Source organism: Vulpes vulpes, chromosome 6, assembly GCF_048418805.1.
Source record: "Vulpes vulpes isolate BD-2025 chromosome 6, VulVul3, whole genome shotgun sequence".
In the NCBI taxonomy this organism is placed as follows: domain Eukaryota; kingdom Metazoa; phylum Chordata; class Mammalia; order Carnivora; family Canidae; genus Vulpes; species Vulpes vulpes.
The window spans coordinates 724901-747793 of record NC_132785.1 but is presented as its reverse complement, the minus strand read 5'-3'; the positions used below and the strand labels follow the sequence as shown (position 1 = coordinate 747793).

The following is a 22893-nucleotide window of genomic DNA, read 5'->3' as shown; positions in this document are numbered from 1 at the left end:
AGATTAACACTAAGTTTTCTTAGAATACTAAAGAAGTCGTGAAAGAAAAGTGTTTTTTATACTCCCTAAACGACTACAACTATGCTTTCCAGTTAACTGCACTTCATAGTTACCATTTATAATCTTGATCCACATTCCTTGTATTAAAGTACATAATCCTGAGCTACTGAAGCAATCAGAATAAGGCCCATTTGTCCAACTCTGCTCCCCTTAATTACAGGTTTTCCCACGTACAAATATTGTCTTTCAAGGTTGTTTCTAATCACTGGTTAATATTAACTATAGCCCAAATATGCAAAGGAGAAAAATTAAAGGTTATAAAATATAAAGACCCCCCCCCCCCCCGCCAAAGCCACAGAATAGGATAAATGAGAATTATGCAAGTATCTGTAATCTGTAGGTAGAAAAGGTCCATAGTTGGTGAAAAATTTGTGCATGGCTATTTTTTAAGTGGACTTCTTTCAATAAACTAAAAAAAAGAAAAAAAAAAAAGAAAAACATATACACATGAGTGTGTCATACACATGCATATGCATATTATCACAGGTTCAAAATAAATACTGTTAAAAACCTGACTGTGAGCTGGGGACTCATTTCATAATCATTTCAAAATGTGTAATAGATTCTTTACCTTGATGCTTCTTTAATGACATTTTGTAAAAATATTAGTCTTGTTTGTAAACTGCCTTGCACATGCTTCAGTAACGTGAAGATCCTTTCATATTCTTAAAACAAGAGAAGCAAAAAGAAAAAGTTAAGTGGCTTTTCTACACACTCTTATTATTTTTCTATTGCAGTTTACTATATCAAGATGTAGTACACAAAACCAAGATATTCTACGTAAAATTCTCACCACTCATTAAAAATTTTATAATACGCACATTTCACATATCAGCAAAGATAAAATAACTTGTTAAACTTAATTTTTGGTAAAAATTCCCATAAAGAAACAAACACAAAACTGAGAAAAATCAGTGAATAGCTTTCTGCTAGTGCCACTGAAAAAGCAGCAGCAAGGCACCTCCATCCTTATAATTTAATCTCTAAACTACAGTTCCCATGGTAGGGAGGGGCAAAGGGCAGGGTGAGAAACGGGGAAAGTGCTATTTCAGTTTCAGTTTTTCACCTAAAACTCTGCCAAGGACTATAAGCTCTAAGTGGCAAGGGCTGACCTGCCCACTTCTGAACCACCGCGGGTCACTGTACCATCAGGGGATCTGCCAACATCTCTTGAATGAGTGCCAATAATACTGAAATTGTATCTCACAAACTCCTTTTGTATTCGTGAAATATATAGTTTCTGTAACTTCCATTTTGGGGCCTAAACATACTCCTCCTGGTCACTATTGTAGTTTAAACCCTAAACACAGTGGGGACGCTAGGCCAGGAACTTTACAGACATGAAGTCATCTAACATTCGCTCCATCTTGCTGGGTTTGCTGCTCCATCCCACTGCAGCTGCTGTGTAGAAAATACGCAGGACACCAGGTTCCTGCCCTGGTAGGAACTCTGTGCTGCCGACCTGTGTGTTCTCTAAGCTCCGCTCTCAGCACCTCCTGCTCACCCTCTCTACACCACAATACTGGGGACACAGCAGATATTTAGTGTTTGTAGGATGAATAAAGAACCAAATCATACAGCTCCTACGTTGTTCAGCACTCATCTAGAATCAGGTCTATGTTTTTGATTAATCTGACTCTCTTCTTTGAGCACACACAGAAATCAAATATGAGGTTTGCCTCTAATTATACTTACTTCTTCCTGGCTTTCGGATCTCTTTCATTATTTGTGCTTTTAGTTCAGTGTTGACCTCCTCATGGCTTCTGCAATGCATCAATTTCTTTCCTTTGTTCAGTGAAGATGCTGGTAGATTCTCTTCAGGACACTGTTCTTTATCTCTTGGTTCCTCATGATTTTCTAAAAATCCACCAACAGTGAGGTCATTAGCTCCTAAATGGTCATGACCAAGAGCCTCTGTATGATTGGTTGGTCGTTCCAGTAAATTGGCTGGAGAAGTTGAAAATTCAGTATCCATAGCATTTGGTGTAATATCTGATGAAAGTTGGTCTGCAACATGATTTTCAACCACATCATCTATTGTCGAATCATTAGTGGCTTCTGAAACTAAAAACAAAGAAGTAAAAAAAAAAAAAAAAAAAAAAGATATGAGCCAATTTCAAAGCACACAGTAAAAAAAAGCTACAAATAATATTACAGCAAATCACAATTAATCTCCTTGATGGATGCAAATTAACAAATAATAGGATATGGTTCTTAAGCTTTTCCAAAGAGATAGTGGATTTCAATTTGTACTTACAAAATCTGTTTAATTTTGCCCTTAGGAAAAAATTATTTGCCCTTAGGAAAAAAATAAAAGAATTTCAGGCAACTTTTTAGTTCTCTGCTTTATTCTGTGGCAGTTTTACTGAACAAGCAGATTTCTAATACTTCAGGGAAACACAGAGAGAGCCTTAGCTCATTCCAACCTCCCTCTGCCTTATGCATCTACTATCATTTAGAGGCAAAAGTAAACACAAGGAGTTCAAACTGTTCGACATTCTGCAGGGAACACACCATCAAACAGGTCACTTTACAGTACACTCTTCTCTCAAAACCACTCATCCAGTCTCCGTTACTTGAGCAACACAGAACAGCCTGGTGCCTGGTGCAGCTCATCAGATTACTAGACTTTAACAACAACAAAAAAGCTTGCTAACTCTTGCCCCCCACAGAAATCAGCTGAATTATAGAAGTTCCCTGACTGCTCACCAAACCTCCAGGACACCAGGTGAAGCCACCTCTACTTTCCCAATTTACTGTCCAAAAGGTAAACTCATTCCCACAAAAATCCCTCAAACTTCTGGCTCCTTCCTAAATCCGCTTCCACGATTAGCAAATTTTCCTGAATATTCTCTACAACTCCTACTTTAACTAAAACCCAGCTCTCTGGCCAAGAAACTGCTCTTTTCAGACTTGAAATAGAAATTACTTTCTCTCAAATACTCTCTACAGACTTAAAGATGTGGAGTCAGACTCCTTCACCTTCTAGTGCCACTTCAAGATCTTTCTCCATGCACTCCTAGAACACTCCTGCTCCTTGGAGGCTCAACTATGCCACTGTGCTCATCCTCTCTCTCCTTGTCACTAGCTTATTGATCTCCAAGGTACACCTCTGTGGTCACACCTGGTTCACACACTTCCTTCTACCCTCATATGTCCCTTGGGCGTTGTCCTAGGCCATTACTACTCAAAATGTGGTCCAACACAAGCAGCATGAGCACCAGAGAGCTTGCTACAAGGGCTCGTCCTGAGCCCCGCCCGAAACAATGAACACAATGAACTAGAAACTGCAGTTTAACTACATCCTTTGGGGATTCAACTACACACTGAAGTCTGAGAAGTACTGTAGCAGGTGATTTCAAGGTCTACACAGATCACCTGCCAAGAACACGGCCACTCAAATTCTTTAATTTCTCATCTTGTTTGCCTCTCAAATCAAACACAAAGGCATGGACAGATGAACATAAATCTTATCTTTGCAAGACTCCTGCTGGTTTTCTGTAACTCAGCCAGACTCTTACTCCAGGAACTCCTCCACTTTCTCCCTCCCATCCTACCTTCTAGATTCTTCTTTCTAATCTATCCAACTTACATCACATAATGTATTACTTTTTACCAGGGTCCTACATTCTTTCATTCTATTGCCCTCCCATGATCCCTGCCAGGCAAAACCCCAAATCTGATGACCCTCTCTACTTGCTCTAGACCTGCACTTGTTATGATGAGCACTACTGAAATAGCATTCGGCTTTGCAGAGTGATCACCATCACCATCCAAGTGTTCCTGGATCCTACCACTACCTAGCAATCTTATTACAACCTTTCTCCCTCTCCTACAAAAGATCATTCTAACCTTCTCCCCTCTTAACATCTCTGACTTTCCCAATCTCTCCTTCCCTCTTGTTAGTACACGTCACCTCCTACTTCACAGAGGAAAGAAAAGCAGAGCCGTGGTATAGAAACTCCCTCTACTTCCCACTGTTAAACTTGTGCCCACACCCACTCTGCTCCAGTGGAAGCAGCATTCTATCATATGGGCTCTGGACCATTCCTTTCTGCCTTCCCCGGGATCTGGTGCTGACTACACTTTCTCTCCATCACACCAGCATTTAAACATGCTCAACTCTGTCATCTTAAAGCCCAAGCAAGGTCACAACTTTTAACCCCAGGACTTCTTCCAGCTATCACTCTCTCCCCACCTCCCTTACACAGCTAAACTTCTTAAACTGGTTGTTTACATTCATTGTCTCCATTTTCTCATCTCTTATGCCTCCATCCATTTCTTCAGTGTTCTGGCACCTTTACTCCACCAGAATCGCTCTTGCTAAGGTAGCCAGAGACCAACACAACTTTTCCAATCCTCTTGACCAATCTGTTCAAATTATTTGAAGCCACCAACCACTCAATTCTCTTTCCCCTTAGCTCTCACGACACCAAGTTCTTCTCATCTCCTATTTCTGGATTCTTCCCTCTCAATTTCCTTTTTTGAACCTTATTTCTCCCCTTAACTTTGGCATTTTCAAAGTTCTGCTGTAGGCTTCTCCTTCTCGTGGCTTCCCTTGGTGTAATTTAATCCACTCCGGTGGAGGTTAAGACTGCCTCCTGTAGCTCCCTTTCTCCCGGCCTCTTTCTCTGAGGTCTAAACTAAAATACCCATCTCCTACTTTACGATCTCTATGTGGCTAGGCAATGGGTGACTCTCAACTCACTCACCCTCTCTCCTTCCACTCAACCTGTCACTCTCGTCTACCCAGCATCGCTCAACTCCTCTCTTGCCCTGGCTCCCATACCCAGTCCATCATCACCAAGTCTTTGCTGGTGCATCCAGGTATTTCTCAAACACATGTTCTTCGCACAACTCCGCTGCCAGGTCATTAGCTCTTCCCTGGGTTTCCTAAGTTCTATGCATCCATAACAATTATTTAGCAACATCAAATACCCTATCAATGTCTACAATCTAATTACCTTATATATTTTCTATTTGTAGGGAAATGTTTGATTGTGTTTGATTCAGGGTCCACATCAGGTCCCATACATTGTTATTGGTTTATATGTCTTTTAACTACCTTTTAATCTATAAAATCCTTCTGTAATCTTTTTTCTTTATGAATTGTTTTTCTGGAAACACACATACCCCATATTCTTTGTCCTACAGTTTACCACAATCTGGATTATGCTAATTGTATCCCTGTTTTGTCACTTAATATGTTTCTCCAACCTCTGTATTTCCTATAAATTGGTAGTTAGATCTAGAGGCTTGATCAGATTAAGGTTCAATTTCTTTTTTTTTTTTTTTTTTTTGGCAAGAGTACTTCAAAAGTAGTATTGTATAATGCCATCAAGAGTTATAGAATATTTGGTTTCTCTCCAGTTATGATGCTATAAGCCATAAATGATCACTACCTATATTTAAGGAAATCATTAATTCACTAAGGGTTCCCCTAAATCCATTCTTATTCTTCCCAAACAATATTCCAAACAGAACAGTCAGCCTGTTTTTTATAAAATGCTAATCAGGTCAGGTCACTAGCTCTTCAAAATCTTTCAAAGATGCTCATTGTCAAGACACCTGCGTGGCTCAGGGGTTTAGCACCAGCCTTCAGCCCAGGGCGTGACCCCGGGGTCCTGGGATTGAGTCTTGCATCGGGCTCCCCGCAGGGAGTCTCCTTCTCCGTCTTCTTGTGTCTCTGCCTCTCTTTGTGTGTCTCATGAATAAATAAAATCTTAAAAAAAAAAAAAATTATCGTCTTTAAAGTCTAGAATCTTTACGACGGCCTCCAAGGCCCTCTATGATCTGGCCTCAGCCTATCTTTCATTTCTCACCTTATCTCACTCTGAACACCTCTGCTAAACTGGAATTCTTTCAGTTCCTATAATCCCTTCTCTTTTGTATATTTGCTTGCACATATTTTTCTTATACTACTACTGTAGCATATTATATATAGCGCCTAGCATACTGCTTAGCACAACTACTAAATGCACAGCTTTAGTGAAACAATTCCCATTCACCCTTTAAATGTTGGCTTAAACATAACTTCCTCAGTAAAGGGCCTTGACCTCACAAACTAAGTTAAATCCTCTTACCACCTTTTATAACATTCATCACATTCTAACTCAACATTCAATGACTATCTTTCCTCACTCATCATAAATAAAGGCAGAGATCACTATTGTCTTGTTCACTATGATACCTCAATGCCTAGCACTGTTTATAACAGCACATGTATTTAATAATTAGTTGATTGTTTTTTTTAAAGATTTTTTTTTATTTACTCATGAGAGACACAGGGAGAGAAGCAGAGACACAAGCAGAGGGAGAAGGAGACTCCCTGTGGGGAGCCTGATGCAACACTCGATCCCAGGACCCCGGGGTCACGCCCTGAGACGCTCATCCACGGAGCCACTCAGGTGCCCCTAATTAGTTGTTGAATTAACCTGAAATTGAAAACCATCTTTCCGTGGCTATTGCTAATACCCCTTTAATAAGTGTTATTTTGAAATACTTAAGACTTGTAAACGGTATTTTGAATTTTTTATTTAACGGACTTATAAATGGTATTTAGATTATGGCTAGCTATAATAAAGCATGATAAATATAAGAAATGTCCAGCAAATGTTCTTTAAAAAGACATACAAAATGATCACATGCTAATTTAAAATAAACAAAAGTATCTTCTCTAGACACTCTTGGGCTTTATCAATCAATTTCTTCCACAATCTATTACAAAAATCTCATCCCCACAAAAGAAACAAATAAAGTTTGTTTTTAAATTCTTACCTTTATGAAGAGGAAGGGGTTTAATAAGATCTGGCTGTGCTTGAGTCATAGGTACAGGTGGTCCTTTTCCTCCAATATGATTGTTCACAACTGGATTTTGTTGTCTGCCTCTTAGTAATGGGGACATACAGCGACGTCTTTTAGGGATTCCTTGCATATTTGGTTCTCCAGGTCGTTTATGTTTATTTTGAGGTCCAGCCACAAATTCATCTGCTTCATCTATCATCATACCCTGTAACAAAAAAATATATAATTTCCCTAGATTTACATACAGTTTTTAAATGGTACAACTAATTCCAATCCCCATTAGAGCAACTGTATTATAACTATGTTGACATTTATTAGTCTACCAAGAAAAGTAGCTTACTTTAGTTAAATTAAGAACTGTTAAATCCACAGATGAATTATACAATGGAACATTTCAAGTTTACCTTCTTATCTAGCTTAAAGGGGTTGCCAAATGTATGCAACCTTCGAGGCTGATCAGGATCAAGTTCTCTTAGTGGAGAAGGTACTTGCTTGAGGTATTCCTGGTAATTCCCCATTTGTGCTATAGGAACACTGTGCACTTGATCTTTTCAAACAGAAGAGAACAACAACAAAAGTTAACCTCACTAAAACAACACTTCATATCTCAAATAATGTCTTCCTATATATGAATGTTACCTGGTATTATTCCAGGCAGTCTTCCCTTACCATATATGCTAAAATTCATATGTTGTCATTATAAATATTGTGACTAAAATGAAATCTTTTTGAGATTTTTTTAAAGTAAAATTTAAAAGAACTGACTTTATCTTTTAAACAAAGCAAAAATATTGTAGTCCATTTGAGTGTATAAAATAAGTAATGATGTGTTAACATTACCATGAATAGGAATGTCTCTTCTCTCTGTTCCAAAGAAGTAGAATTATAGCAAAATTTACAGGAAAGACATACACAGAGATAATCCTTTTTATATAAAGCTATAGTTGGAATGCTTATATCAGAGATGGCAAAGAGTTAAATTCTCATCTGACTTGATTTGTACTACGTGCTACAGATATAGTTGAAAGAAGAGGACACGTATTGACCATCCAAGCTAAACCACCAGATACTAACTAGTGTATCACAAGAAAATGATTTTGTGTGTGCGTGTGAATGCATGAACTAAGCCAAAAAAAAGAAAGTAAGCTGCTAATAAAGATTGTCACCTCTGGGGAATAGAATTTGGGGCAACAGTGATGATAGAAAAAAATGTTGAGAATCAGAGATGACTCCTTACTTCATTTGTTTGAATTTAAAAAGAAAATGTAATACTACTAATAATTCTTTAAAAGTTATATTCCCATACCATATTTTTTCAATATAAAGTAAGAAATTCACAAAAGAAATACCATTACTAAAACCATGATCTAACCTTCATCCTGTCCTTTAAGAAATCTGCGGGTGCTCTTCAAAAGATTAGATCTCATTCTTGTTAAGTGATCCAAAAGATTCCGCCTTGGTATGTCATATGCATTTCTAAATGTCTGTGGCTTCAAATCCTGTTGAAAAACATTCAAAGACAAAATTTAATTCCAACATAGAATTAAAAGAGACTAAAACCTCTAGCCTGCAGCATAGGTTTTGAAATAAGATATATTAAGTCTAATTAGCTTCAAAATAGAATGAAGAATTATGATGCAATCTAAACAGACCTGGGAACCAGAAGATCAAAACTGGTAATGAGCTCAATCAAATACCTCAAATTCACATCTTTCAAGATTTTATTATATATTCTGGCTAAGAGAAGTAAATAGCTTATAAAACAAATTTCCAAATTTTAAAACCTTTGAAAGTTTAAAGAAGAAACACAGCTTTGATGTATCATTCACATACAATAAATTAACCCATTTTAAGTATACAGTTTGATGAATATCAGCAAACAGTTGTGAAACCATCACCACTATGCAGGTTAAGAACACTTCCATCATTCCAAAAAAGTTCTTGGTGCCCATCTGTAGTCAATCCCTTTTCCTATCCCCAGGCATCCACTAATCCTGCTTCCTGTCTCCCTACATTCCATTTTATAAGTGGAATTTTGCTATATCAAATCTTTTCTATCAGGCTTTTTTCACTAAGGATGATATTTTGAGATTCATCCATGTTATTAATGCATCAGTCTGTTCTTTTTGACTGCAGAGTAGTATTCCAATCTATGGACATAGTTTATCCATTTTCCAGTTTATGAAGTTTCCTTTCAGTTTTTGGCTATTATGAATAATGCTATGAACATTTGCATAAAAAGCCTTTCTATGGCTATTGTCTTCGTTTTTCTCATGTAGACAGATACACCTTGGAGTAAAACTGCTGGTTATATAGTAAGTATAGCCATTCTAGTGTTTGGGAAGTGGGATCTCACTAGTTTTAATTTGCATTTCCTTAATAGTCATTAAAATACAGGATCTTTTTATGTGTGTGTTCAAATTTGTGTACCTTATTTGGTGAAGTATCTGTTCAAATATTTTACCAATTTTTTATTGTGTTTGTCTTATTATCACGGAGTTGACAGACTTCTTTATATATTTTGATACTAATTCTTTTTTCTATATATAATTTTCTCCCAGGCTGTAGCTTGCCTGTTCATTTTACAGAATTTCTTTTGTAGACAAAAATTTAAATTTTAATGAAGCTCAATTTATCAAGTTTTGTGTGTGTGCGCTTTTTGTGTTATATCTGAGAAAACTTCAATGACTCTTGACCCAACATCATAAAGACTTTCTCTGTTTTCTTCTAGAAGTTTATAGTTTTAGTTTTTACATTTAAGATTCATGAGTACTTCAAGTAATATGAGGTAACGATCAAATTTACTATTTTGAATATGGGTATCCAATTGTTCCAGCACTATTTCTAAAGAGACTGTCTTCTGACCCACTGAATTATTTTGGCACCTCTTGTTAAAAGGTAACTGACTACACGTGTGAAGGCTTACTTCCAGACTCTCTTCTGTTCTACTGATCTATATGTTTATCCATATGCCAACAACACAACACTGTTGATGATCACTACAACTTTACAGTAACTTTCAAAATTAGATAGTACAAGTCTTCTAACTTTATTATTTTACAAAACTCTTTTTCTAGGACCTTTGAATTTCCATATAAATTTTAGATCAGCTTGTCTGTTTCTACATAAAAGGCTACTAGGATGAGGATCTTTTAAATAATGAATATTCATAAAGCATTTTATGATGTACCCAAGGTCATCAGTGTAAGTACCAAAATGCAGTGAACTCTATGACTAGTTATGCAATCTAATCTGTAAGCCTCTATTGTCTTTCTTTCTTAGTAATCTCTACACTCAAAATGGGGCTCAAATTCACAACCCCAGGATCCTGAGTCACATGCTCTACTCAGTCAGCCAGGTGCCCCATATGTTTTCTCATCTACAAAAATGAATAGATTGGTTTATTCATCAGTCCATCTATTCAGCCATTCAGCATACATAATGTTTGTTTCGATTCTAAAATTCAATGATTCAGTAATAGTATTAATGATCATTATTCTTCGGAGGTATAGAAGTACTTCTAAAGCTTGGACAAACTAAAATTATCGGTTAATAGGAAATTTGATTTATTTAACAATTCAACAGAATATAGCTGGAGCAGTACTAAATTCATATAACATTTACCTTATTAAGCAAAGCAACTTGGAACCCAGTGTATTCTTTCATATTAAGGTCTAGCAGTCTGTGAGGAACATCCTCTGAAATTCCCTGGAGCAACTGTTGAAAATCTTTCCTATAGGCCATTGATAAACCATGTGATCGGCTTCGAACTTTAATTCCAGTTTCCTGTACTACTTTTTTGCCTACAGATCCGATGACTCGATCAGATTCTATTTTAGCCTAAAGTAAAAATAAATAAGATTTAGTCTGGACATAATCTAAATCAACAAATTAAATACTAACAGTCTTGGGCTCCCATATATTAAATACTTATGTTATAAAAAGTATGTACTTAATTAAAAACCCAGGTAGCATAGTTTATGTCAAGTTCTCAGTAAACTAAATATAGTTTAAGTAATAATGTCTTAGCTTTTTTTTTCTTTAAGATTTTATTTATTTATTCATGAGAAACATGGGGGGGGAGGGGGAGGGAGAGAGAGGCGGGGGGGGGGGGGGGCAGAGACATAGGCAGAGGGAGAAGCAGGCTTGCTGCAGGGAGCCCAACGTGGGACTCGATACCAAGTCTCCAGTATCAGGCCCTGGGCTGAAGGTGGCACTAAACCGCCGAGCCACCAGGGCTGCCTGTCTTAGAGTTTTAAATCAATTCAATTATAACCTTTTGGAGCAGGGCAAACAAAAATAACTTCAATTTATTTTTATATACTAATATCCACTACACTTAAACCATGAAATGTAAGTGCACCCTAAATGAAAATATGGATTTCCAATTCAGAGGTGATATAAAATTAGGGGGAAAAAATCTCATCGGTATTTATTTAAATACTATTATTAGCACATAATTAAATGTTCATAGGTAGTTTTTCATTGGAAAACAACGATATTTTGATGCCTTCCAACGTACATCTCAATTAGCATTTTAAGTACAGACGGCAATAGTACTAGAAAAACAACTTATTTTATATAGTATTAATATCTTGGCAATCTAAGTGTATACTGCTTGACTACCAGAGCATCTAATGTGATTTATGCTCAAAATGACAATATTCATTTTTTTTACAAATATTTCAAAAGTAACTCCCATTTTTGAATTTAAAAAACTACAGATTTTAAAACATTAAGCAAAAAAAACTCATCTTTGTCTAAGAAAAACAGCTTTCTTTCCTTTTTTTTTTTTTAAATTTTTATTTATTTATGATAGTCACAGAGAGAGAGAGAGAGGCAGAGACACAGGCAGAGGGAGAAGCAGGCTCCATGCAGGGAGCCCGACGTGGGATTCGATCCTGGGTCTCCAGGATCGCGCCCTGGGCCAAAGGCAGGCACTAAACCGCTGCGCCACCCAGGGATCCCCGAAAAACAGCTTTCTAAACATAAATTTCTCAAAACAAAGAATGTTCACAGATAAAAAGTCTAGGGCCACAACAATGAAGCCATCTCTACAAACTAGGAATTATTAATTGAAATCAACATTCCAAAACACAGCATACTATGTACTTGACACTGAATTATGTTAATAATCTATGATATATGTGGTTTTAAAACATAATATATTAATATGACATAATTCCATTAGAACCATCAGAACTAACATCTGGCTGATTAAGCATCTTAGCCAAAACCATTCAAAATACTTAACAGCTCTATTTCTTAACGTTACCTGTTGACTCAATTTTTTGAGGTATGAAATGACACTGTAACTAAGTCCATATTCCATACTGTCTGCTATTAGGTTAGGTGCTCCCATCATTCTAACAGCTTTCTTCAAAGGCTATAGGAAAAAAGAAAACATCACTCAATCCTAAACTTGCCAAAAATGTATGGCTACCTGTATTATCAGTTTTGAAGATTTCTTAAAAAAAAAAAAAAAATTCTTTTTTTCAATAAGAGAGTAACCATATTTGTATTTCAGTAAAATGTTTGCCAGTGGTATGAAAGGTAGCTTAAAAGGATTAGAGGCTATACTTTAACAACACCTGGGAAAAGAAAGGGTAAAGTTCTAGATACCTTGGTATTATTGGTGATACTAAGTTTGAAAGAAATGGGCAGACACATGCCACAGAGGTAGATTCAACAGAAATTAAGAAGTAAATTTTTAGGAGGCAAGAAAAATGGAAGATTTCTACCTTGGGTAATTGGGTAGATTATGGCTCATCTACTCACTAGCTTTGTGACCCAGACCAGGTTATATACCCTCTCTGTGTCTAAAGCTTCTCATTTGTAAAACGACAATAATATCTACTTCATAGGGTCATCACGGGATTAAACGAATCAATATATGTAAAGCACCGATAAAATCGTCTGGTATACAGTAGGCATTCAGTAAGTGTTAGTTATTACTATTGTTATTATTACCTGAACTGAAATTAAAAAAAAAAAAAAGAAAACCAAAACCAAAAACCCAAGCTCTAAAGGAAAAATAAGAAGGAAAAACAAATCTAATATTTACTGTGGATGTGGTATTATGAAATAATTTTCAACTGTAAGGAGAGCCCAGTTGAGAGCCATTTGTACAATGAAAATATCACTAACAGGACAGTCTAGCATATATGAGTGGGATGCAGTCAGAAAAGAAGGACAGCCATTCACTGACATCAGAAAGTGTGTAAGTGCTGGTGTCAAACTGAAATCAAATCCCAGCTCTGATATTTAAAATCCATGTAGCTTTGCCTAAATCCTGCAAGTTGCTATGAAACATAAATGAGTCAACATATGTAACAGTTCATATTCACTGTTTCTTCCTTTTCACTCTTACATGGCAAGCACCATGTGCTAGACACACAACTTAACTCTTACAACTCTAGAATATGATCTTCAAAGCTCCAGAAATTAATGCTCTTAGTAGAGACCATTTAGACAAATTACAGTCAAATGCTAGAATATTCTTGCATTAAAGTAATGTTTAAAAGTGCTTTTAACACTGGTCTTTTTGTTAAGAAGTTACTTTTCATACAGTAAATAATGTATTTAATATATATACATTATTGGTCTTATCTACTATGATACACTAGGTTTTAAGTACAGGTGACTCCTGAACAACATGGGTTAGGAATGCTGACACCACACAACAGAAAATCCGCATATAATTTTTGACTCCCCAAAATCTTAAATACTTATAGCCTGCTACTGACAGAAGGAAGCCTTACTAACAACATAATCAATTTTTGTATGTAATGTGTATTTTATATATACAGTATATTCTTACAAAACACCTAAGTTTTCCTTGATTTTTTAAAATATTTCTAGGCTATAGAGTTCATCTGCAAGGTTTTCAAATTGCCACAAATCTCAAAAAAATCTTCCTTTATATTTATTGAAAAAAAATCCACATTAAGTGGACCCATGCACTTCAAATCTGTGCTGTTCAAGGATCAAATGTAATCACAAACTTGTGGGTCTAAAAATATATAATTCCTTGAGAATATATACTTATCTACCTAAAAACATGTCTCTGGAGACTTAGGGAATCAACAAAAACCATTCTGTACCACCCTTAAAGAAAAATTATTATAAAACTGAATTTAACAAGGAAGTAAAACAACTGGAGCTATTCTAAAAGCCAAGCTGCCTGGGACTGAATTCCAGTTTCACTCACATTAGATATGCAGCCTTCGACAAATAATCTAATCTGTTAGTGCCTTAGTTTCTTCATTGGTGAAATAAGAATGATTTCTACCTTACAGAGCTATACTATAAATTAAATGATGTTAATACATGTAAAATGCTTAGCATAATATCAACATACTAATGTATGTATGATATATACATTCTCATGATCATTATCATTATTCTGCAAATCACTAAAACCTTTCTTCCCCGTTATATCTATATTGGTCATTTTTTAAAAATTCAATTTTTATGACATATATATTCTATAACAGCAGTAAATAAAAGTTTAGTATCCACAGTAAACTATAAGCATAATATTAAATTTTATAACAAATTCTATTTTTAACAATAACGTTCTTACCCCAAGATAGTAGGGAGGCATTGTCTTCAAATAACTTTCAAATGACTGTCTCCATTTCAATGTTGGTTTTGCTTTATGTACTTTAAACAAGTCATCTATAAATGTATAATGTAGACAAACCATTATTGTCTATTGTTTTCACACATGAAAATCAAGTCAAATACATTCCATTTTTACAGTCTGCCTTCTTATTTGTAGGAGAGTAACGTTAGACATTAAGTTTTTAACAAGATTAAAAGGGACAAAATTTTAAAAGATGCCAATTGTATATTTCATGTAACAATATTTCATGTAACAATAAAGGGAGAATCAGAAAATACACAAGAAAATCTATACACTATCTAAACCTAGAAATAAAGCAGATTTGAGGATATAAGCAAAGTATGCACAATGTTGTCTATTAAATATACCTAATATTTGACTATAACTTTTAAATCTGATGTGGTTCTGTTTTACAAGGAAATAAGTCTTCTCAAACCATAGTCCCCAAAAATTATAGTCAAGGGTCCCCAGAAACTAACTTCGGGCTTTTATTATATTATTTTGGAATAAATTCATTCATTTAGAAAAATATTTGTCAAGTGAAGTAGTACAGATAAATTCTTAGAAAGAAAATACTCAGATTTATAGATATATGCTTCTACAAAATGTCTTGTTTACCAAATACAAAGCCTAAAATTACCAATTCTAACCATATGAGAAATCCAACTTGTAGAAAACTTAGAATATTTAAAATTTAAAAGTGTATCTTCAATAGTTTATAGAATCAAAGGTGTTTTGACAATGACTTTTAATTTACCACAAATATACACAGGTTGCTATAAAACAACCTTAGACAGGTTCAATATTCAGAATATTAAAAACAGTTCCATTAATTTACATAAGACATTAGAACTTACAGAGAGATGTTCCCAAACTTTGTTTTTAGGAAAATATGTATGTATGCTGAGCCACAGAGAATGGGACAAGAATGACTTACCTAAAAGGGGAAGGAGGACTGGGTAATTGTAAGGCATCACAAATAAGTTGACACAGTTCAGCGCTGTACTGGCTTTCAAGTAACCAAACGGATGACCAAGTTCACTATATTTTGCACTATTGCTCACATATACCTGTTAAAAGGGAGTGGTTCATATGACCTTTACAAAATGTTTTATAATCACTGATTCGATTTAACTTTTTAGAAGAACATTCAACTTTTAAGTCACTCTAGTTTTTCAGCTTACCTGCCAACATGTTTGAGGAGATTTCCTTTCTAGGATAAATTGAGTCAGTGGTGAAGGTTCCAACTCATATTTGTCAAAAGGCAATTTGTCAATAACCATTGGTTCACAGTCTGTACAGGAAAACTTCACTACAGGATGAGATGTACGAGGTGGCTAGAGAAGAAAGTCTTATTACTATTCACACAAAATACCATAAACAAACTCGTTTCCAGTATCCCTATCAAAATTTACTTTGTTCCTCAATTTTGCTAGTTAACAGTTTAATTTACTACTGAAAACACTATTAAAGCTGAAGGAAGATACTTAAAAATGTAATGCTTAAAATTTTACATTCATAAGAAAAAGACTAAAAATTTTAAAATGTATGTAAAATAAAATCTTTTTAGGTCTTAAAATCAAATTTATCAGAAAAGTGCAAGATTTTGGAATTAAGTAAGTACTCATTAATTGTTACATCTAAGAAACAACTAAAATACAGAAACCTTCCTAAGCTCTCAATTGTGGCAATTTAATTTCTTGTATATAGTAGTTTCCAAACTGATCACACACCTTGATTAGTATAAGTTTTTGAATATACCATTTTAGTACATATATACATTTACTTACAAATTATTTGTAAATTAATTCATAGGTATCTAATAAAATATATATTAAGATAATAATAAAAATAGGAGAAAAATATAAATAGAAGTTCTAATGTTTTCCTTCTCTATGCCAGTAGACTGATTCGTTTATCTCTGTGGTATATACAAACTACTTTGGACAACTCGATCTAAACATACAAAAAACACAATACCTGGGGGGAGGGAGGGCATGTTATTCTATTTCCTGCCCCCCCCAGTCTCCTTCCTAAAAATCTCACTGATTGAAGATTGGTAAAGGAAATATGAGCTATGAGGAAATAATCTGAAATGCTACTGCTTTCAAAGACTCTTACTACTCCATTATTGCCTATACCTTGGTGGCTCTCAAATCCAGAGTTGGGACCAAACCTCTCTCACCTGTCTTATGTTCCCCTGCCTACTAGACAGAACTAGAATCTTCTTTAAGTCCCTCAGACACATTATTATGTGATTCATTATCTCTCCCCCAAACCATAAAACCTGTTCTAAAAACCTAGGTGTTCTCCTTATAGTATCTGCTCCTTATTCTCATTATTTATTTAACTGTCACAAAGACCTAGATAAAATCCCACTACTTCTAAGCCACTAAGCAGAACACAAACTCAGTAGGTACTCAGTATTTAGTTACTGCCCTCTGTCAATACTAAATTCTCATCTCTCTAGAAATTTATCTTCTATTTCTTAGTACTCTAATTTATGCCTTCATCATTTTTTAGATTAGACTAGTACAACTACTTATTTTTAATTAACCTCTCTAATTAGCTCTCTCTAATCAATCCCATAGCCATGAAATAGAAATATGATCATGTAATTTCCCTATCTAAAATTATTTGGTAAAAGTAGCAAGTCAATCACCTAAAAATAGGACCCAGACTCTTTTCCTTAAATATCATACACAAAGATCCCTAATGATCTGGTCCCTATCTGCCTTTCAACCCCCACACCATGTACAAACACCCTGTGCTCCAGCCATGCAAAACCACTTGCAGTTACCCATGTACATCATCATCGTTTCATGCCCCAGATTTCATGTTATCCTTGACTGCTTTATTATTTTCTCCCTTGCATATTGCAACCAAAGTTTTGAAGGCTGAAACAGCAAGTTAAAGATCTCTTCCTGACACCCTTTCTCGCCATGTACTCCAAATACATACCAGGCAGTTAAGCACCATCTCCTCTGGGCTCTGCTCCATGCCTAGCGCAGTTAGCACACTATTCTGTATTATGTTTACAAGTCTGACCTTCCTATGGAATGGTAACATTCCAGGAGGTAAGCACTGTTTTACCCCTCTTGTGCTCCTGTATCTCACAGGTACCTGACATCTTATTGAATCAGTCCATGAAACTCCTATTTTTGGATGAAAATATTGAGATCCAAGAGGAAAAGTGTATGTGCTAGTGAAGGAGGATGTCTTCTAGAACATGGCAAAGAAAATTCTGCATTTATTACTTCATTTAATCCCCCAAACAATTCCGAGATGGAGGTTATCTCCACTTAACTAGGGGAAAATTGAGGCTTGGAGAAGATAACTGACCAGTAACACAGCTAATAATAGGTGGGGCCATGATTTAAATTCAGAACCAGTCTCTTAACAAATCACAACTTCAGTATCAATACATCTTACTTGAATACTATTATTTACAAAAATTTCATTTTCCCTCTAATATCCTCCAGTTACTAAATTTTGCCAGTTTTGTCCAATATTGTCTCTTTCTTATGATTCTCTCTTCCATCATCTTAACATCTCTTATGTGAATCATAGCAAAGCCCTCTAGATAACCTGCTTACCTTCCAACTCATCTCCTAATTTTGCTGCAGATGACAATCACCAGATTAAACTTCCTAAAGCAGCACTGTTAAAAACATTCTCACTTATTCTGTGAACCCCACCCTATGAGAAAAGCTCAAATTGCATTTAAAGTCATGAGCAATTTAGTTTCCTTAATACCTTCAATGTCCCACATACATGTTATGACCCACCTATATTCGGCTATTTCTCAGTCCTCTAAGTACACCTTGTTCCTTTTTACTTCCATACTTTTTGCTCATACTGTTTCCTCCTCCAATTGAAATCCCACCCACACTTCAAAATCTAACAATTTGCAACAGACCACTAAAGCAATACTAATAGACAATGCTTGTGACATTGGTTTTGGATTTCTATTAGGGCTCAACAAGGACTATACATACTACTACAGGTGTTAAATACAGTAGAATGAATAAGCAATAAGACAATATTTCATACAAATATAGTATCTATTCTATGAAAGTTGAAAGGGCTCCAGAAGAGAGTATAAAATTTAAAGAAATTAACACCTTCTCCATAAATTTTGAAACTGATGATTCAATCAGAGAAAAGAAAAGGAATAAAAACGATAGTTCTCATAAAGCCTTAATTTCATGTACTACTTCATTAAATTCCTAATAAATAAAAGAAATATTGCTTTATAGACCTTGTATAAACTAAAAGTCAGTATTGGCCTGAAGAGCTGATACAGGTTTAAACTTTAAAGGTTTCAACTCATGCGCTAGGTGGGAATTGGTCCAGCCACTGTGGAAAATGGTAGGAAGGTTCCCCAAAGTTAAAAATAGAATGCCCTTACCATCTAGCAACTGCACCACTGTGTATTTACCCAAAGAATACAAGAACACTAATCCAAAGGGATACATGCACCTTTATGTTAATAACAGCAGTGTTTACCATAACCAGGATATGGAAGCAGCCCAAGTGTACATCAATTGATGAATGGATGTGGTATATGTATATGTAATGAAATATTATTCAGCCATAAAGAAGGATGAAATCTTGGCACTGGAGCAACATGGATGGAGCTAGAGCATAATGCTGAGCAAAGTCAGTCAGAGACAAATACCACACGATTTCACCCATATGTGGAATTTAAGAAACAAAACAAACGAGCAAAGTGGGGGGAAAGAGAGAGAGAAAGAAATCAAGAAACACTATAGAAAACAAACTGATGGTTACCAAAGGGAAGGTGGGTCAGAGGATAGGTGAAATAGGTAAGGAGTGTAGTTGTTGTAATGAGCATCAGGTGTTGTATGAAAACATTAGATCATTATATTGTATAACTGAAACTAATATAATACTGGATGTTTACTGGAATTAAAATAAAAACTTGGGCAGCCTGGGTGGCTCAGACATCTTCAGCCCAGGGTGTGATCCAGGATCGAGTCCCACATCAGGCTCCCTGCATGGAGCCTGCTTCTCCCTCTGCCTGTGTCTTTGCCTCTCTTTCTCTCTCTCATGAATAAATAAATAAAATCTTTTAAAAAAAACTTATAAAAATAATAAAGTATAAAGGTTTCAGAAAGGTTTCAGTTGAATTAAAAAACTGATAACTGCATGAAACACTGTTAAAACAGCTTCATGGTCTCTGAAATACAATTCTTATCTTCTAAAAGTAATTAATAGCAAAAGAGCTACAGTGGTGTGTCATGTTCTTCCAAAATGTATCCCATGATACCCTCAGATACTAGAAAATGTGCTAATCTGAAAGAATAATGTATTAACATTGACTAGATATTAATTTGTATTATTTGTAAATTTGTATATTTGTATATGGTCCTATCACCATAAGAACCACACAGTGAAAACTGATAATTCACAATGATCATTCAATAAGTCACACTATTTCTTAAAACTTCCAGAATGAAAACACTAGACATAACTTAAAACCATAAAAGTCAACATAAATCTCTAAGATTAAGTCCTAAAAGATTACAAACAATTGGAATTATTTTCTAAACTTTTATTTAAATTCTAAATTGTAATCCAGAGACAAATCCTTGTTACATTATATTTAGAGACCAAAGAGAAATTTGTGTTAAATCTATGATTCTGTACCCAGATGCCAATAATAAAAACATAAGCATAGTAAGACTCTGAAGGAAAGATACCTTTTTTCTATTACTTCATAGTAAATGATATAGTGTACTAAAACACACTCGCCATAGCACTCTGAACATGTCAAATTCCTGTAAATTAACCTTTCATAGCAGTACTTAAAACTATTATGGTTACTATTACAAAGTCACAGTCTTTTTGGTACTTACTAGTGTTGGAGAATTCTGATCTGGCCAAAAAGATTCTGGAACAGGCCAATGACCTATAGGAACCCCAGTTTTAGGATTTGGTCTAACATATATGAGTTTGTGACAGCTATGCCAAGGCTGTGATCCAAAAGGTCTTGATATATCTGGCTGCCCATCTGTAGCAAAGAAATTAAGACAAAGAAAGGATGCATCATTAAGGAGGAAAACACACACACACACAAAGTTAATTTTTTTTTTTTAAGATTTTATTTATTTATTCACGAGAGACAGAAAGAGAGAGAGAGAGGCAGAGACATAGGCAGAGGGAGAAAGCAGGCTCCCTACGGGATTGAGACCCGAGCCAAAGGCAGACGCTCAACCACTGAGCCACCCAGGCATCCCTAGAAAGTTAAATTATATCTATGGTTACTTAAACTAATAAAGATATCAGAATACTTGTTCAATTCTGAATTTTCCTGTTTCTTTTGAATGGCTCTACTATCATGACTATTTAACATTTAGATTACAATTCACAAAACAATAAAATCTGCAAATTCAATGGATGAATTCATTGAAATCCCACCCACACTTCAAAATCTAACAATTTGCAATGATGAATTCAAGAGCTGAAAGGAGGTCCCAAAGTATCCTCTGCTTGCCCATTCAGAGTATGTGAAACTTACTTTATGCTAGATATTTTTTTAATGAATAATATGCTTTCCCTATCAGACGATAAGGGCAAACATCCAATCTCTTCATCCTCATACTTGCCTTAGTAAATAAATAGTAGGTAAGTATTGCTAAATGAAGATTTCTTTAAAATCATTTATAAGTAGAGCCTAATTACCCAAAACAACAAAAAACTTAACATTCAAAGCATCTACCTTCAATTTAAAATAATTCTAGCAAAATTGCAACTGTCTTCAATGGTTCAGTAAACATTTACTTAATGCCTAATTCTAAGCCAAATATTAAAATAATTTAAAAATAAATTCGTTCCATGTCTAATGATTCAATTTAAGAAAAGGCTTGTTTTTTTTTTAAACCAGACACAGTAACACAATTTATATAATCTTACCATCTTCTGCTCTTTCCCTATTATCCCCCTCTGAGAGTACCCATTGTTTTTATCCTTAAAACCTCTCTCTTCTCCCAATTACCCACTCTAGTGGACCAACCTCTGCCAAGTGTCATTATTGACTAAATCTTGTTATAAGTTATGTCCTACTACACAGAAGATCTCAGATGTAAGCTGTCCACTGGTTCTAGTGTGACAACCCTTTACACCCCTTTAGCTAATATAAATATTTTAATATTCTGTGATCATGAACTCAAGTCAGGTGGGGCTTAACTAGAGTTAATAGAATCCAGATTAATAGCAAAGGCTGGTTCCTCATTTTTGTAACCACACAAACCATTTATTTGTTTCTGACCAGTCTGATCCTTGGGAAAAATGCCACTAGGAACTGAACACCTAGGACTGAACACTCTTGTGAATTAAGGGACACAGGATAGGCATATATGCTTGAGAGAGGCAAAGTAGCCTTACTAAAAAGGCAATATGAGGCTGCTAATCTGTAAATGCCTAAGAAGATTTCTGGCTCCTATAAAATTTCAAGCTATGAACAATCTATATAAACAAAAGTGATGCTAATGAACCAGTTTACCTTGACTTTCCTGTTTTCTCTTCCCTCTTTACCAATAGCCATTTTGTCATCTTAATAATTTAGCCTTGTCAATCTTAAAACCAAATCATAGTAATTTTTCAGTTCTAGTTCAATGATACTAAGTTTAGAATGGCTATAAAAAGAGTATAATAATACCTTCTACAGGTGAAGGATCTGGTCCTGCTTTTTCAAAGTTTATTACCACCCCACTTTGTACTTTCTGCACCAAGGACTCCAGACACTGATTAAGCATTCTTGGAGAACATACAGAGTACGAGCGGCCTGAGGGAAAAAGAATAGAGTTAGTTGCAGAAATTTGTACTTTTAGCAAGACAGAACCAAAGTTAGGTTTCTGACACTATTAATAGAAGTTCTGTGGCAAAGTTTGACTTTATTTCATTATCTTATAGAAAAAATGAACAAAAATACTTATTTTCAATCAACCAACAATTCCATTTTATCAAAGTATGTACATTTTTTCTTCTACATGTAGGTCTGCAGAAAATAGAAATTTGGCTTGAACAAACAATAATGAAAAATCACATTACATATGTTTATATATGTATTATATTATATATGTATATTATGTAGGATATAACTTAAAATACATATATAAAATTATCTCCAACTATTACCCAATATATTTATCTTTAATATACATATACAACATCTAATAACTAACCTTCAAAATCTTACTCCTGCTTACAAAAGTATTATCACTAAGAGTAATGCTAAGCACATGGCAGATACTCAATTACTTAATTGGCCTGCTAGAAATTACTGCATATTTTACATATTTGCACTTTAACATACAGATAGTAGCATGTGCTTTTTCTGAATTTTTTTTGGCTTGCATACTTGGAAATTAACCTAT

At 35.1% G+C, this 22893-nt stretch overlaps 1 protein-coding gene across 3 annotated transcripts in view; it reads right to left on the bottom strand.

The window, feature by feature from the left end:
* Positions 1-22893, bottom strand: part of INTS6 (integrator complex subunit 6) — a 90277-nt gene that overhangs the window by 4481 nt on the left and 62903 nt on the right. For all 3 annotated transcript variants that reach the window (XM_072760508.1, XM_072760509.1, XM_025987141.2), the window contains 12 exons: positions 22176-22301; positions 20374-20528; positions 15676-15828; positions 15429-15561; positions 14450-14544; positions 12140-12250; positions 10489-10704; positions 8237-8363; positions 7269-7411; positions 6838-7069; positions 1756-2124; positions 632-725 (listed from right to left, as the gene is read on the bottom strand). In XM_072760508.1, the coding sequence (XP_072616609.1) occupies positions 632-725; positions 1756-2124; positions 6838-7069; positions 7269-7411; positions 8237-8363; positions 10489-10704; positions 12140-12250; positions 14450-14544; positions 15429-15561; positions 15676-15828; positions 20374-20528; positions 22176-22301 (1954 nt within the window). The remainder of the gene's footprint in view (positions 1-631; positions 726-1755; positions 2125-6837; positions 7070-7268; positions 7412-8236; positions 8364-10488; positions 10705-12139; positions 12251-14449; positions 14545-15428; positions 15562-15675; positions 15829-20373; positions 20529-22175; positions 22302-22893) is intronic.